The 17567-nt window shown below is 43.4% G+C and overlaps 1 protein-coding gene across 5 annotated transcripts in view; it reads right to left on the reverse strand.

Moving 5' to 3' along the window:
* Positions 1 to 3753, reverse strand: part of PUM2 (pumilio RNA binding family member 2) — a 67385-nt gene extending 63632 nt beyond the window's left edge. For 4 of the 5 annotated variants that reach the window (XM_065835026.2, XM_065835023.2, XM_065835019.2 and 1 more), the window contains exon 1: positions 3364 to 3470. In XM_065835026.2, the coding sequence (XP_065691098.1) occupies positions 3364 to 3462 (99 nt within the window). In that variant the 5' untranslated portion in view covers positions 3463 to 3470. Of the gene's footprint in view, positions 1 to 3363; positions 3471 to 3634 lie in introns of those variants that run through there. The other variant, XM_065835020.2, reaches the window with a different exon arrangement.
* Positions 3754 to 17567: the final 13814 nt, after the last annotated feature.

Here is a 17567-nt window from a genome sequence, read left to right on the forward strand (position 1 = left end):
AATGCAAAGACAACCAGATCTGTAACTGCAATTTTGCAGCAATAGCAATAATGAAGCAGGAGGTAACCTATCCCAGAATAGTATGAAAAATTAAAATTGAAAATAATCAAAATAACAAAAGGTACACCAGATTACTTAGTCCAATGTACATAAATATATGCTGCAAAAATGTGACTGCTAGAAAGGTTGAGGATGTGATATCAGCACAGTCAGTACAGGACAGAGGATCACACCACCCCTCTGAAGTTTAGTGAAAATAGACTGATCTCTAGAACAACTAGCAAAAAAGAGAAATGCAGATTATTACAGAGATTTTTTTTGCTACATTTGAGGGTTTAACACTTCCTTCTCAGCTCCCAAGATGGTTGTCATAACCTCTTCAGACATCTTTCTTCTACACATCTACAACTGTTTTTAAATAGCTATGTTTCAGAGAAAAAAGAAATCTGTTAACCAATAATGAAATATAATCTTTAAAGATATTGCTAGAGACAACATCTGGTCTTTATTTGTAAGCTAAACATTTCACATACCAGCTTGAAAAGCTCTTGCCTACAACTCTGAAAGTCACAGCAGGTATTTTGAGTGGGATTCAAACTAAATCTTGCTATAAAGTTTCCGTATGTAAGCCATTAGTATAAAATAAATTTTACATAACTTGCTTGAAATTACACCCAAGCAGCTAGAACTACATACGTTCACATGTTCTGATGTAATTTAAAACTCTTTTCCACAACATAACTGTGAAGTGCCTCCAACTTTACTATTAAAAGCACTATAAAACTGGTATTTGTTGCTACAGAAGGAGAAAAATCAGCTTTGAAACTAAAGACTTCTTGTCCCATTTCTGAGAGAAGAGCCTGGGCAGTGGCTTTGTGACAACACTGGAATGGTTGCACTGTACAGAATAATCAAGATAAGAGCTATGTTATGGGTGTGGAAAATTCACATTAAATGAAGTAAGCATTTTCAACTAAATTTATAGAAGAGGAGAGACTGATAACTCTCATACCTATATATATATAATACAAATGATGAGAGTTACTTATAAAACATGTCTACTCCAGTTTTATGTTGCTTCCTTTACAGATTTTCTATTAGAAACTTTTTTTAAGAAAATACGATGTATTAATGCTTGTTTCACAGAAGATTCCCAAAACAGGAAGAATTTAACATTCAAGAGAATCCAGGTTCCTTTCTACTAAAATGGACAGTGAGATTTTATATAGTTCCACATTCAAAAAGACACATGAAGATACACAAGCAGGAATTCAAACCATCTACTGGATTACTTGCTTCTTTTATAAAAACTTGGTTTAATAATTTTAGAAACCACTATACAGAGGAAGAAAATAAAGTTGTCACGGAGAATGCTTTTAGAAAATTCTACATATGTTGATTATTCAATGCACACTCACATATCATTAAATCAAGAGGGAAAAATACCTAAAGGTGAACTAGAAGGCGCTGTTGAAAATCAGATCTAGTTCACAGTATTCAACAAACTGATGTCCTGTTAACACACTTGCCCCAAATATTTGCAGTATCTGGTCCAATCAGAACACTGCAAAGAAACATCTGAGAGAACAAATCTCGAGAAAAACGTGCACATAAAGCTTTCAATGTGCACCACAATCCCACATAAGATTAAATATATACTGTGATAAGAGGTATCTTCTCATCAAAAGACAGACTAGCCCAACTTTTTCAGCCAACAGCTTCTTGCACCATGAGATCAATCAGGATACCAGAAATGATTATAATGGCCTCAGCACTGTGCTAATATCCCTAACATAGAAAACAAATATTAGGTACTACAGAGTGATATCGGAAAAAAAGGATCATTTCTTATTAATGCAGAAAAAATACCATTCAAATAACACGGACTTTCCTACGTGCAATATCCACATAATAAACTGCAGAATCTGCAGTTTCTCACATGTATTTGCCTGCTAACCAATCTGCTGGGACAAATTCCAAATTCTCAACTCTCTGAACTCTTCAGAAAACTATGAGGTGATTTAGTGTTACTTCTGCACCTAAAACCCAAACTACACCACAACTAAATTATCATTTCCCTCTTTATTCAAGTTTCCTTCTGCCACCTACCTAACATATTTATATTCGTATTGACACCAAATGAGTTGTAGACCAGAGGGAGGTAGACAATAATTCTCTCAGCTTCTCAACAAAACTACAACTGTTGTTAAGACTTGGTTTTAAACCTAGATGTTACTAAATATAACAAAATACTGGTTTATATGTAAAAATAGCAATATAGGGTAGTAATTATATTTCAAATGTATTAATATGCCACATACCTGAAGAGTTATACTATCAACTCATGGTAATTAAAAAAAGCCTGATCTCTCAGTTGAGATGCAACAATGACTTCAGTAAAAGAGAAGCTAAAATAAATTCTTAAGTATTTTTGTAACAGATAGCACAGAAGTGACCAACAACTATGTGATATAATAAGTTCCACCAATTTTCACTTGCAATGACCTATATAGCTCATGAACAGCCACATGACTCAGAAAAAAGCATCCCAAGATCAGCTGATTTAACCTGTTTACCACATCACATATAAAACATGCTACACGTTTTCGTGTTAAGCCATCTTGTTTCAAACACTAGGCCAGAATAATATCAAGAGTCCTGAGTATATTAATTTTCTCTCAAGGAATTAGAGTCTGAGATTATGAAATACATGGAAGAGTACAATGCCAAAAAAAAAAAAAAAATCTTTGCACAATGACTGCCAAGGAGATTAAAAACCAAACTGTTAGTTGTAAGCAAGATCCACTCAGGGCAGCTGGCATTTTTCTCAACTTTTTGTTATTGTTGTCTGTGCAGACACGTTTGAAGAAAAATTAAAACCTAACACTTCATTGTGTGGCATCAACTACCAAAAAAGCATTTGGCGTTCTCGCTCCACCCTCAGAAAACAGTCATTATCCTTAAGAGCACTAAAGAAAGAATAATGCAAGTTTTTCACGCTTTCGGTCCGTTTAAACAAAGCCCATTTCACCCAAATTCCGCACTGAACTGTCTGCGGGGCTGCCGGAACGAGGCCCCTACGTCCCCCAGCCCACTGTAACCCCGCCGTGTTCCCGCCCCCAGGCCTGCCCCGAACTCTGCTCACCCTCAGGCGTGTGCGCGCCCGGTTCCGCTCCCCCCCACATCCCCGACCGCCTCCCAAGGCCATGGCCCCGGTTTCCCCCCGCAAAACACGCTGGGAAGGAACTGCTCCCCGAGTCCCCGCTCCGCTCGGCTCGCCGAGAGCACAAAGCCGCCGCCCCCCCGCCCTCCGCCTCCCTCACGCCGCCACCGCCGCCTCCCCTCCCGGCGCTCCCTCCCCACCTCGGCGCCGCTCCCCGGCGAGCCGGGAGTACACAAAGGCGGCGAGGCGCGGGCGGCCGCCGAGCAGGCCCTGCGCCGCCCGGTGACCTGCCACAACATGGCCCCCTCCCGCCCTCCTTCTCCCCTCCCCTCCCTCGGCGCGCAGCCAAGGCCGGAGACAAAAGGGGGCTGGGAGAAGGGGGGGTGGCTGGAAGCAGCGGGGGGGGGCGGCCCGCCCGCCCGCTCCGCCCGCGGCCCAGCCAGCGCGGCCCCGGCCCCCGAGGATACTCACGGGCTGGCTGGCGGCGCTGCTCGCTGCGATGGAGCCGGAGCGGGCCCTGGGACACCCCTGCCCGCCCGCCGGCCCACCGCCACCGCCCCCCCCCGCCTCCGCCTCCTCCTCCCTCTCGGCGGCTCTCCTTCCTGCCTCCCCGCCCCCCCTTCGGCCGCGAGGGGCTCACAACAACATGGCGGGAGGGCGAGCCCGGCGCGCACGGAGGGCGAGGGAGAGGGACAGCGAGAGCGCGGCAAACCTCCCCCCGCCGCCGCTCGCCCCTGCCGCCACTACAGCGCATGCGCGCCCCAGCCCGGCAGGGACAAGGAGGCGGTGGCCCCGGCCCCTTCCGCCCGCACCACGCATGCGCCGCCGCCCCGAGCGCGCCGCCTTCCCCCGCCCGCCAGCGCGGGCGGGCAGTGGGGCAGGGCTGTGCGTTCCCCTCCCTGCTGCCGGACACACCGGTCAAAACACGGCTCTTCTGGGCGGTTTTTTGTCCCTCACTTTCGTTTTTCGCCGCCGGGGCGGGGTGGCGGCGGCAGGCGGTGCCCGCCCGAAGGCTTTGGGGCCAGGAGACAAAGGGGAAGGCGAGGCACGTATTTGGGGATGATACCCGGTGGCTCCGGAGGGTTTCGGTTACCTTGTTTTTACAGTAAACAGAAGCGCGTCACCGTGGTTATTAGTTAAGTATTGTTAAGCAGATCGTTGCTGTGTGATGATTTTGAGGGAAGGAGTCCCCAGTTATCTTCGTCCCTCGAGAGAGTTAAATGCGGGATCTGTGATCAGCTGGGTGGTTGCTGTTGGTGAACACAGTAAACACTGATAGTTTTTAACAGCCTCTCTCAATACGAGCAAACCTGCTGATTTAGCAGCCTCTGGAAAAGAGAGGGAGCTCTGCATTTCAGAAAAATACGGATTTCACAAAGAAATCCACTATTCTTGCCTTTTTACCAGTTTTTAGAGGAGTCTGGTTAGCAAGTACTCTGAAGGAACAGCGCACAGATGCCATCCACAGCTCAAGCCTTCAGACACAACCCGGTGATCAGTCATATATCATAGAATCGTTTTGGTTGGAAAACCATAACCTAACTGCCACTAAACCATGTCACTAAGAGCCTCATCTGTGCGTCTTTTAAACACCTCCAGGGATGGTGACTCCACCACTTGCCTGGGCAGCCTTTTCCAATGCCTGACAACCCTTTCCATGAATAGTACTTTTCCTAATATCCAATCTAAACCTCCCCTGGTGCAACTTGAGGCCATTTCCTCTCACCCTATCATTTGTTGCTTGGGAGAAGAGACCAACCCCCTCCATGCTACAACCTCCTTTCAGGCAGTTGCAGACAGTGATAAGGTCTCCCCTCAGCCTCCTTTTCTCCAGGCTGAACAGCCCCAGTTCCCTCAGCTGCTCCTCACAAGACTTGTGCTCCAGACCCATCACCACCTTCATTGCCCTCCTGTGAACTCTCTCCAGCACCTCTGTCTTTTCTGTAGTGAGGGGCCCAAAACTGCAGTGGCTGTTCGAAACACTGTGACCAGCCATGTTTTCTGTCAGCAGAAAGAACACGGGCTCTCCCAGCCCCAGCAACTCGCTCAGGGTACGGCAGGGAAGAGCAGGTGGGTTTGGGTGCAGGAATACCATTATACTGGTCTCTACTGGTCTGTACTGGTGCTACTGTGGGCAACACCAGTTGGGGGGATGAGATGTGTGTGACTACCAGCCATGTTCTTAAAAACAGAGATGTCTCGAAGGAAAAAAACCCCACTGTTTCCAGTATTTATAGACATGGTTAAAAACATGAAAGTTCCCAGCTCCTGATAAAGATAGAAACGTTCTCCCGAGAAATGAAAATTATATATTTGGCTTAATACTAGTCAGCTAAGTGCCCAGACGCCTGTAGTCTGCTGCTGCTTGTGTGGCTAATCCTGCTGATCCCTTGTGTCCTGTCCCACTGCCACCTTTGGGCTGTCTCCAGGGAGGCTTCAGGGCTGAAAAGCCAGTTACTGGGCTGAAAAGCCAATTATTTTGTTTCCTTGAGGAGAGAAGGCCTCCAAGTCCCAGCCTCCAAGTGAGCCCTTCCCTTCACGCAGATGGGCTGGGGCTGAAGAAAACGCTGTTACGCCCATGGCACCCCAAACACCGACACCAACTTCCAGCTCAAATCCTTTGGGGGACCCTGTTTGTCCCGAATAATTCTGATCAGTGTTTATATAAAGCATTACATGTTCTGGAAGAACTCAATGTGCATTTGATAAGCATAAGCTTGAACGACTTCTACATCAGTTTGCTTCTCAGTACTGAAAAAAACCAACCTGCTCACGAAACAGAAAAATGTTTAAGTGCAATTGGTTTGGAATTTAATCCGACAAATACAATTAATTGGTTATTTTCTGAAGTATTATTCTAAAAAAAAAAAAAGGAAAAAACCAAAAAAATTCCACCACCATACACCTCACAATTTCATAATGGCACTAAAGCTGTGGCACATGCTAAAATAGTTCAAGTAATGTCTTCGTCTCTTACCTTTGTCCTGGGTAGAAACTTTGAAATTACTTAATACTTTAGATAGTTTAACTTCGTAAAGTTCCATTACAAAATGCTTTTCCTAGCTTTTCCTATTTTTAAGGAGGTGTTAACAACTGACTAGGCTCTGCTTACACTCCAAACTTTTCAGATAAAATACATTAACACAGTTTTGTTTTGTTTTGGTTTTTTTTTTGTGTGTGTGTGTGAATAAGCCTCCTCAACAAAAAATACTGAACAAATACAGAGTCTACAGTTTAGAAAAGCAGCCAAGGATATGGGAAACCTGGATGCTTTTGACCTCATCCACGGCCTTCCTATGAGACCTTGGGCAAGGTACTTAACTGAAGAGCACTCACAGAAATGAAAAGCTGCAGTCCGAACTACTCCGCTCAGCTACTGTCTAATCCTGAAGATGTCTGCTTTTTCTAAAGCCACAAACTTCAGGACCTAAAACTCTCTATATGAAAAAATTTGTCCTGCTGTGCCATGATACCCATGTCCCCCAGCAGTTTGGACAGTGCTGTTAGACCTAGAAGGGTAGCAAGTAATTAACCTGTATTAATTAAAACCAAGGTATTCCTCCATGGGAATAAAAAAAAAAAACAAACCTAGATGTGATAAACATTCTCAAAACATCTTCAGGAAAGATGCAGGTACCTGCAAAAGGTTGCATTCTTTGAAAACAAAGTGTGCAACTCCCTTTACTCCCAGGACTGGGGGCACCCAGATTTGATCGATCCCTTTACTCAAGATTCTGTTCTGTGTAATCTCTTTATCAATGATCTGGATGAGGGAATTGAGTGAACCTTTAGTAAGTTTGCAGACAACACCAAGTTGGGTGTGTGTTGGAGGGTAGGAAGGCCATACAGAGGGGTTTGGACCAGCTGGATCAATGGGCTGAGGCCAGTTGTGTTAGGTTTACCAAGGCCAAGTGCCAGGTCTTGCACTTGGGTCACAACAACCCCAGGCAGAGTTACAGGCTTGGGGAAGAGTGGCTAAAAGCTGCCTGGAGGAAAAGGACCTGGGGGCCGAACATGAGCCAGCAGTGTGCCCAGGTGGCCAAAAAGACCAACAGCATCCTGGCTTGTATCAGGAATAGTGTGGCCAGCAGGACTAGAGAAGTGATTATCCCCTATACTTGGCACTGGTGAGGCTCCACCTTGAATACTGTGTTCAGTTTGGACCCCTCACTACAGAAAAGACATTGAGGTGCTGGAGAGAGTTCAGAGAAGGGCAGCGAAGCTGGTGAGGGGTCTGGAGCACAAGTCTGATGAGGAGCAGCTGAGGGACCTGGGGCTGTTCAGCCTGGAGAAAAGGAGGCTGAGGTGAGACCTTCTCACTGTCTGCAACTACCTGAAAGAAGGTTGTAGCGTGGAGGGTGTTGGTCTCTTCTCCCAAGTGGCAAGTGATAGGACAAGAAGAAATGGCCTCAAGTTTCACCAGGGGAGGTTTAGATTGGATATTATGAGAAATTTCTTCCCAGAAAGGGTTGTCAGGCATTGGACCAGGCTGTCCAGAGAAGTGGTGGAGTCACCATCCCTGGAGGTGTTTAAAAGACGCATAGATGAGATTCTCAGGGACATGGTTTAGGGGCAGATTTGACAGTGTTAGGTTAATGGCTGAACTTGATGATCTTAAAGTCCTTTTCCAACCAGAATTATTCTATGATTCACAGGTCTGGCTTGCTTAGAGAGATTCCTGAAAATCAGCAGATGACTTTGGCTGCCCTCTGCTGCAGCTGGGCTGTTCTGCAGGGAAGAATTAAAGCTCCTACTGAATGGCCTTGCTGGCCTTACAGTCATAGAAGCATAGAATGTTTTAGATTGGAAGGGACCTTTAATGATCCCCTAGTCCAACCCCCACATCTGACTGCCCCCAATCTAATCCCCAGTCTAACAACCATTTTACTGTGTAAGAGGAGCAGTCGTAAATCAGTGAGCCTTGCTCAGTTCTCTGAAATCACAGCCGCAGTTAACTACCTTCCACTTTCACAGGTTCCATGTTTTGGAGAAGGGGTATGGAATGGTGGTTTATATCCTTAGCGTGCCCCTTGTTACCTACATCTCTGTAAGATATGCTTACCCAGACGTATGTTTTGTGCATTTACTGGAGCATATCCTGTTCTGAAGTTATTAATTTTCTCATATACTGTGTAGCAAATCCAGGCACCCAGGGCACAAATCTGGATTCTACTTTGTCAACAGACATACAATTAATTAGTTAAAAAATCAATGACCCTGAAATAATAGATTCACAAGACTTGCTGTTAAATGTGTTTCTGTAGGAATCAGTTGATGTTTCATGTTTCAGGCCAGTAGTGGCTATAGTACATAGGAGTGTTTACTGAGATGAGAACTCTGGCCCAGTGGCCTAAGTGTCCCCTTTGGCTAGCTTCTCCCCAGGGCCTCAGAGAAATGTGCTTACAAGCCACAAACTCTCTGTACAGAGTGACTTTCTCATCCACTCATCCTTTTGCCCCACCATTGATTCACAAACACAGCCTCTCCCTGCCCTAACCAGTCACTGTGCTAACTCAGCATTCACTCTTTTATTGCTTGGACCATGTAACCTGTTCATTAACACAGCTCCTGCCACATCTCATTGTGCCGATGCTATTGCCTTAATTCCTACAAGCCTTACAGTTACTCTTGTCCCAACCCTCACTGTTCCAGCACAGAAACATTTGGCCCACTATATGCAGCTGCATCCAAAGCCCAACTTTAATGTTTTAAACACACATCTTTCAGCTTTTTTTCTGTATGTAGGAAGAACTCTCCCGAGTTACCTTATCATCCTTTAAATTTCCTTTTAACAACACAAAAACTAGTACAAAATTATCTTTTTTTGGTATGATTCCAGTAAAACCATTTGACAACAGTGCACTGAAAGCCCAGTCTGCTCTATTGCTCAAAACCATGGTACTATTTCCATCTGGTTCCCCTACTTGTCTGTGCAATTGTAAGTTTCTCCAAGGAAGACCACCTATTCTGCTTTTTTGGTAGGTTGGTCGGTTTGTGGTTGGTTGGTTTGTTTGTTTGGTTTGGTTTGGTTTGGTTTGGTTTTGCTTTTGGTTTTGGTTTGGTTTTGGTTTTCTTTACTAGCTAGCAACTGGCATAACATAGTGCAAGCAAGAACTGTTCAGTTCAGGACCAACAGAAAATTCACAGGTGGATTATAGTAATTTTTGTCACTGATCCCATATTTTGACTTACTCATTATTACACTGCTGCTTTAAAACACAGGGATACTGATTTGCCACTCAGTTACATGGTCATTGCTCCTGTAGACATGATCGGCTTTTCCAAGTAACCTGTTCTGCAAGAGGCTTAAAGAAAATGCATGAGAAGAGACATCAGTGGACAGAGTGTGCAGCCCTGCAGCACGTATCTTCATGAACTTGTCCCAAGAAACAAGTGTCCAAGCAAGCCTGTGCTAGAACGGCAGAGAAGGTGTCGGCTGAAGACTTGTTTCACCAGTGAGACGGCTTTTGTCCCTGAGTCATTCACTCCCTCTTAAGTGTCTGAGGTACAAACAAGCTTCATAAACATACCTGAGAGTCACAACCACCAGAAACAGTCCTTGTAACAGAACAAGGGTAACTAATGGCATCACTTCATGTGCATGAATAGCTTTGGAGTGGCAAAGCCAAAGATAATGCCAGCTGTTTTTTAGATTCACATTCACTTGTTCACAACAGAGTGGATGTTGATGGTTATCTTAAGAAAAGAGCCCATGTGTCTCAACAGAAGTATACTTTCCCTTCCAGTGCAGAGTAAAGTTCCAGGACCTCTTCACGCTGAAGGCAGACTGTGGCTCTTAGAACTGAAGATCGAATACTATACTCGGTACAAAGAGTGAAACCTCAAAGGTGAGCATCACATTGATTCTCACTCATTTCATACTTTAAGCAGTAATGAGTAAACACTTTAATAACTAAAAAGGGAAAAAAGTTCAAGGAAATATCCCAAGCAGTGGAAGCAATCACAAGAGCTGTGAAAGGTGATATTTTTTTTGTGCGCTAAGAAGATAGTTCAGCAATAGCAGAACAAGGGAGAGTGGGAAGAAGGCTTTTTTTTTTTTTCTCTCCTGAGGAAAAATATTCTAAGAATCCTAAAAGCATATCCAGAAGTTTTAATGTTGTTTTCATAAATTCTCACCAACTTAGCTTGCACAAACTAGAAATTCTCTGTATCTTCAGAAATGAGGAGCTGTCATAGAGGAAAAACTAGAAGAAAGATTGGCAACAGTACCTTATGCTTATATCATTTTTCTCATCCTAGGTTCATCAACACTGTTCTAACTATTGCTGTATGAAATACTGGTCCTCCTACTGCAGCAGGTACTTCTGGTAGGACTCTGAAGAAGCAGCCCAACGCCAAGTGGATTTTGCTTGGGGTAACATCAAGCATCTGTGGTCATCTCTGCTCTAGACTCCTCATCACTAGACTATATGTTTTTCATCTGTCTTAACCATACCAGAAGCTCCCCAGAATTTCCTTTTTTACACAGTGTCAAGGGGGCTGACCACAAGCAACAAGATACATCTACGTGACAGGATACACCATTTAAATACCAAAACGCAGCACAGCCATAGTACAATAGCTCAGAGCTAGTTAAGAGCCCTGTTCTGAGTCATCATCCTAGCATAAAGACATACCCACTGGCCCCCATTTCCACACAGAGAACCCAAATCTTATTCTATGCCAAACATGCATTCAGAGCAACAAGGTATAGCACAGTGAATATACAATGCCAGAGATATATTCAGGAAAGGAAATCCTAGCTTGCTTCCTCAGCATAAACAGAATGGTTGAGCACTGTAATACGGAAAAGTAGGTGTCAATGTTATCCATGTATTACATAAAGTATTACATAAATAGCGACAGTGTATTCATACATATGTAGGCTTACCTTTAATTATATCTGCAGGTTTTACAGACTTCTAAAGTACCTCTTCTGTTTCCAATGCATCCCTCTTCCTAGGCACATAGTGAAACACAGAACAAAACAAAAAAATCATCAAGCTGAACTAACGGATTTTTTTAATATTGCGAAATTCAAGTTCGGTTTCTGAGTCAACTCCCTCTCTTGCCATACAGGACCCTTGTCTTCAGCTGATCTCCTATCAGGACCCAACAGCTGTTTGGGCTTCTACACCCCCAGTGCTGGGGTGGGGACCCAAGGGTGAGCCTGTATCTGCAGCAGAAAACAGAAAAGACAAGGCGAGAAGGAAGAGCAGCACATTGTTTTTCTGCAGGAGCTGCTGGGGTTGGAACCTGTGACCTACCCAGCTATTCCTTTGCTGTTCCTGTAACCCTGGGAGCAAAGAGCTTTGCAAGTGGGAAGCAGAGATCAGCTGTTCAAATGGGAATCAATTCCCATTTCCTTGGCACAGGAGGCACCAGATGACACTCTGCAACCTGCGGCTTGCTTTGCCTGCTGGCCTGGACTGGCTTCAGATGGAAATTTATCATAGAATTCATTCATAGAATCATAAAATGTCCTGAGTTGGAAGGGACCCACAAGGATCATCGAGTCCAACTCCTGTCCCTGCACAGGACAACCCCACAGTTCACACCGTGTGTCTGAGAACATTGTCCAATCTCTTCTTGAACACTGTCAGGCTTGGGGCCATGACACCTCCCTGGGGAGCCTGTTCCAGTGTTCAGCACCCTCTGGGTGAAGAACCTTTTCCTCATGTCCAACCTAAACCTCCTCTGACACATCTTCCTGGCATTCCCTCGGGTTCTGTCACTGGTCACCAGAGAGAAGAGCTTAGCACTTGCCCCTCCTCCCCTTAAGTTGTTTTCCTCTTTCAGCTGGAAAACAACTTCTTCCCTCGTAATACATCCTGTTAGTGGACTGCAAACAGGAATCTCGTATGTGTGAATAAGAGTGCTTTTCCACTAATTTTGGCTAAAGGCTAAGACTTAGAAGATATCACCTGTAGATTCATCCAGTTTCCATTCAAGAGAACAATACTATTTCAGAGCGATTCTTGGACATCGTCATTATATCATGAATTTATCATCTGACTGCATTGCTGGCGAGGGCAATTAGGAAGCTCTGATCTAGGACCAGAAAGAATCCTCCAAGTCAGTAAGCACAGTTCTTTTTTTCATGGAATCGCAAATGAAAATTTACCAAATGGAATTAAAACCTGATCCCCATCTCCCACACATACTTTCCCCGGAAGGGGAAAGTAGTGTGTGTAATCCATTTCATCCTTCTTTTTATTCGTATCTATTTATAACTTTAAGCAAAGCATACAGATGGGAGTAATTACAATCTCAACACATTACTGTCTTCCCGAGATCATTAGTTTTTCTCTTGGTAAAATGGTGCAAGATGAAGCATTAGCTTCAAAATACATGTTTGTTACGACTTCATAAAGCGCCAACCAGAGATATAAAACAGTGTCATAACCTCAGTGACTTTTCCAGGCAAACCTTTTTCCTCGATATTTGACAGAGTCAAAGGGAGGTTATAATTAAACAGTGTGTTAAAATTAATCCCTTGTCGTAGCTTTTTATGGAGCTAGGCAGTAACTGGCTGGGAAACTGGCTGAGCCCCCTTGTCCCTGACTAAGCTCATCCCAGGAGATCACAGTGCTCTAAGTATGGCCCACAGCCCATTATACAGCCTATACTGTCTCCACAAAAGAGATGTTTTGGGCATGTAGGAGCAAAGCCTGACACCAAGCATATCCCACCCCACCCCATGAGGAAGAGCAGTGGCCATGACCTGCCCCACATGTGTTGATAGCCGTCGGTGCATGCAGGGATGAGCCCAACCAGTTCCTCTCTGCCCTTCACACTGTGTCTGAGAAAAAGCAGACCCATAGAGCCAGCCCAGGAAAATTGCAGGAGCTGCTGCAAGCCATGTTACGCTGTTTTTCTTCCTGGCTGCAGTTCTCTAAGTGTCTTAGAGAGTGGTGGATGAGAGATTGGACATGAGGCAGCAATATGCACTTGTAGCCCAGAAGGCCAACCGTATCCTGGGCTGCATCACAAGCAGTGCGTCCAGAAGGTGCAGGGAGGTGATTCTGCCCCTCTGCTCCAATCTGCTGAGACCCCCACCTGCAGTTCTGTGTCCAGCTCTGGAGCCCTCAGCACAGGACACACATGGACCTGTTGGAGAGGGGCCAGAGGAGGCCACCAAGATGATCAGAGGCCTGGAACAGCTCTGCTGGGAGGACAGTCTGAGAGACTTGAGGTTGTTCAGCTGAGGAAGAGAAGGTTCTGGGGAGACCTTATTGTGGTCTTTCAGTACTTAAAAGGGACCTATAAGAAAGATGAGGACAGACTTTTTAGAAGGCCCTGTTACCATAGGACAAGGGGTGATGGTTTTAAACTAAAGGAAGGCAGATTCAGTTTAGACATGAGGAAGAAATTTTTTACACTGAGGGTGGTGAAACACTGGCCCAGGTTACCCAGAAAGTTGTTAGATGCCCCATCCCTGGAGACATTCAAGGCCAGGCTGGACAGGGCTCTGAGCAACCTGGTCTGGGTGAAGATGTCCCTGCTCATGGCAGGGGGTTGGACTGGATGAGCTTTGAAGGTCCCTTCGCACCCAAACTGTTCTCTGATTCTATGATTCCCAATTAACCACACAGCTCCTCTGCTCTGCTTCACTACCCTTTTGGCCCAGCGATTAAGAAGAGAGGCAGGAGAGCAAAAAACCCTCTGTTTTTTGGTTGTTGGGAGGACGGTGCTGTTGCAGCAGCAGTGGGATGGGCTGGGGAAAGGAGCTGCTTTCTGTGGGCCTGAAGTGCCTCTTCTGGTCCAGCGTTTCGTTAAAAAATAGGTATCAGTTTTGGTGAAATCTGGAAATCACTAAGTTAAGTACCTTCAGTTACAATGTCCCTTTTCACCTGAGAAAAACTGGAATTATTTTGGCTGTTATTATTATATTTTTGACAAGAACCATACAGAAGACACTATTTTATTATAGAATGATCCCTAACACAGTGAATGTGGAGTTACAGGTTAAGCTCTAAACATGTGTTGTAAAAATTTATTTTAAAAATAATAAAACTACTTTGTGAATGTATTTTTATACATCTACTCATAAATGCAGGAATGCATTTCACTGATTATTCAGAATTTCAGAGTTGAAAATATAGCCATGCTTTAATTCTATTTTTCATGATGCTTGGTTGAAAGTTTTAATGAAAATGTTTATTTGTATTTTGGTATTTAAAATGATAGCATTCATTTGATAAAGATTCTGCAAAACAGACTTCATATAGGACAAGATAATCTAATCTTGAATTAAACCTAATAAATAAATTAAAAGTTAATTCTGAAATTTAGAAATTCTTAAGAGTATCAACAAATGCAAAAGAATTTTTTGAAGCTAATTTAAAACACTGCTCAGAAAAGAAAAAACAGGACAGGTTTGGAATGTTGTATATATATACACCTATATTTATACACTGTGTATACATATATAGCCATAAAATCAGGAAATATGGATGTAAACAGGAATGAAGGAGGAAATTTGTATAATATTCGCTCAGTGGAGAAAGAAAATGTAGCAATCCTACTTGGTACAGTAACTGCCTGCAGTGCCAACATGTGGAATCCGGGAGCCAGCATCAGTCTAAGACTTGATTTGTTTGTAGTTTTATTTTTGTTTGTTTGTTTTTGTATTTGCTTTAGTTTGGGTTTGGTTTTGTGGGGTTTTTTTGGTGTGTGTTTTTTTGTTGGTTCGTTTGGGTTTTTTTAAGCAAAGTCACTGCTCCACCATCTTGAGGAGTAAACACTTAACACAGATACTCTTCTGTTTCTCTCAGTCTTAGGACTTAAATATTTATTCTTTGCTTAGGATCTTCTTTTGTATTGGTTTTGAATGTTTTCAGTGTCCAGTGGCAAAAATGCAATCCTTATTTGCCTGTTTAGCTTCAGAAAGCTACTCTAGCAATATCAGAAGCAGCATTATCTTCTCTAGTTTTATTATAAACCTTTCTAATAAAAATAAAATGTTTGCAAACCAAACTTTCAGTCACAACCTTTGCAAGCAGCGGGATCAGTACTCATAAAAACTGTAATTACTCTGTTTTCTGCTGTGGTTCTTGTTTGCATTATTCCACCACTATTTTCTATAACGGTTCTTCTGTTTAAGAGCACACCCAAACAACGTATAGGAGCAGGACGGTTACTGCCCCATGCCCAGCTCCACAGAGCAGCCCAGAGAACATGCAATGTGGCACTGGTGGCTTCCTCCTGGATACGGTAAGATAACCGAACAAAATATTCAGTATCTGATTATGTGGCATACCAAATACATTTTTCCTGCACAATATCTGTAAAACAAAAGCAAATCTTTTGGAGTATAGCAGTTGCAGAACCAGACTACACTGAGCCCTGGCTGCCCACAGACCCAGACAGGAAACACTAACTCAGCTTACGGTAAATTCTGGGTTTTTAGATTCCCTCTTAATCCCCTGGGCTCAGATCTGCTATTGTAACATGCCAGGGAAAGGTGGTTACCGTCCAAACTTAAACAAGCTCCATTTTACTGATTATTCTTCTTGTGAAGACTATGGCTGTCCTACATCCTAAGAAATGCATTTTTTTCCCTCTCCATCCTGCTCCGAGTAGCCCAAGCTGTTTGTTTGTTTGTTTTGTTTTTGTTTTGTTAGGTTGTTCTATGTTTTGGTGTGGGGTTTTATGTTGGTGGTGGAGGTGGATCTTACCTTGACATTTTTATAGTCCCAGCCAGAGGTCTTTGCACCCAGGTGAATCGGGGGCCCTGGTCCCTTGGGGACAAGCGAGCTCTGATGTCCCCTGGGTGCACAGGGGCTGCCAGCACCACGAGAGGATGTGGTGGGTCCAGGTCATCTCCCACGGGGTGAGGACCCGAAGCTGTTTGGGGGCTTGGATGTGAGAAGATGTCTCGATCCCTTCACAGTTTTCCAAGTGTAATATTGGTGTTGACCTCTGAAGAAAGTTACCGGCAATGGCTTTGACCGGTCCACCCTCAGACTGTGGGTTATTTTTAAAGCCCGTTCTGAGATTTGTAACCCTCTCCCAAGCATGGAACAGGGAAGCCAAGCCTATAACTGTGTTCCAAATATCACTCCTGGGACCTGAAATTAAATATTGCAAAATATCTGCCCACATGCTTTGACTAGCTCTTAACCACTGACATTGGCCTTTACCTTAAATTAGCTTTCTCTAGCCCTTGTAGTTATTGCTGGGATAAAAATAGCACTAAACACGTTAGGGAGAATTTTCATTCATGACTCAAATATACTCTCTATCTGCGTTAACCTTAATACTGAAGAACTAATACTTATTGTAGGGTTTCTTTATAACCAGTAATGCAAAATATCAAAACCAAATGCAGGATGCGCCGTGTTTCACTGGACAAAGCTGCCTTATTGTTTTGAGACCAGTAGATGGCAACCACTTATTGCAATGTCAAAGGTAAATGAAAAGGGAGAGTTGTTCAGGCAAGGGATTTATTATGTGACAGCCCAAGCAACAAAGTTTTGCTTTGACATAAGAAGAAAGCAGCACTTTATTTTTACTTCTGCTCATAGATATCTTTTGAAGGAGAGCAGTGAGATGCCCTTTTACCAAGCCAGTATTGACAAATTATAACTGTGACAACTCATTTGATTAAAATATCTTATGATACCAGTCAAAAGAAGAACAAGTCAATGGGAAAAACAATTCTAAAGTAATCTGTCTGTCTTAGCTTACACAGGAATAGCCTGAAGTTCTTATCATTATTAATCTGATTCGTTATTACTTTAGGTAGAAGCAGTTAGAACTGTGTAACAATGATCTTGAGATTGGAAATAGATCTTCCTTTAGGAACTGACTGGAGCTATTGATGTACAGTTAATTAATCCTTGGTATCTGAGTGGTCTTACAGAACTTTTTTTTTACATGATCAACTTTGAAAAAATTCTGATTCTTTCTATAACATTAGATTAAAAGTTCTTAATTTCTTGGAGCAGAAACTGTAAAAGTTTGAAAAGATCCTCTCATGCCCTCCAAGAACTTTGCATTTATGCTTTAGAAAAGAAGCTCCTTCATTAAAACAGGATAATAGCTATGGAAATATTTATAACCTTACTAGAAGGACACTTAATTACCTGTAGTGATATTAATTTTTCCTTTAGCATTGATTTAACTGTATTTTGTGAAAGCATTTTCAATTAGGATTGGTACATATAACACGCGTATGGATGCACACAGGAGTATCTATAGTGCAGACCTTCAGACCTCCGAAGGATTCCAGCATCGCCTAACACTGTGATTAGCAATTTAAAAAAGAATACACTACAAATAGCTAAACCAGCTGATGAGAAGAGCACTGTCCCTTGGTAGAAGTAAAACAAAACACTCTGCATTACTGGGATGCCTCCCTCAAAGTTCTCAAGCACTTCACAAACCATTAACTTGGAAC

The sequence above is a fragment of the Patagioenas fasciata genome, chromosome 3 (assembly GCF_037038585.1).
Source record: "Patagioenas fasciata isolate bPatFas1 chromosome 3, bPatFas1.hap1, whole genome shotgun sequence".
Classification (NCBI taxonomy): domain Eukaryota; kingdom Metazoa; phylum Chordata; class Aves; order Columbiformes; family Columbidae; genus Patagioenas; species Patagioenas fasciata.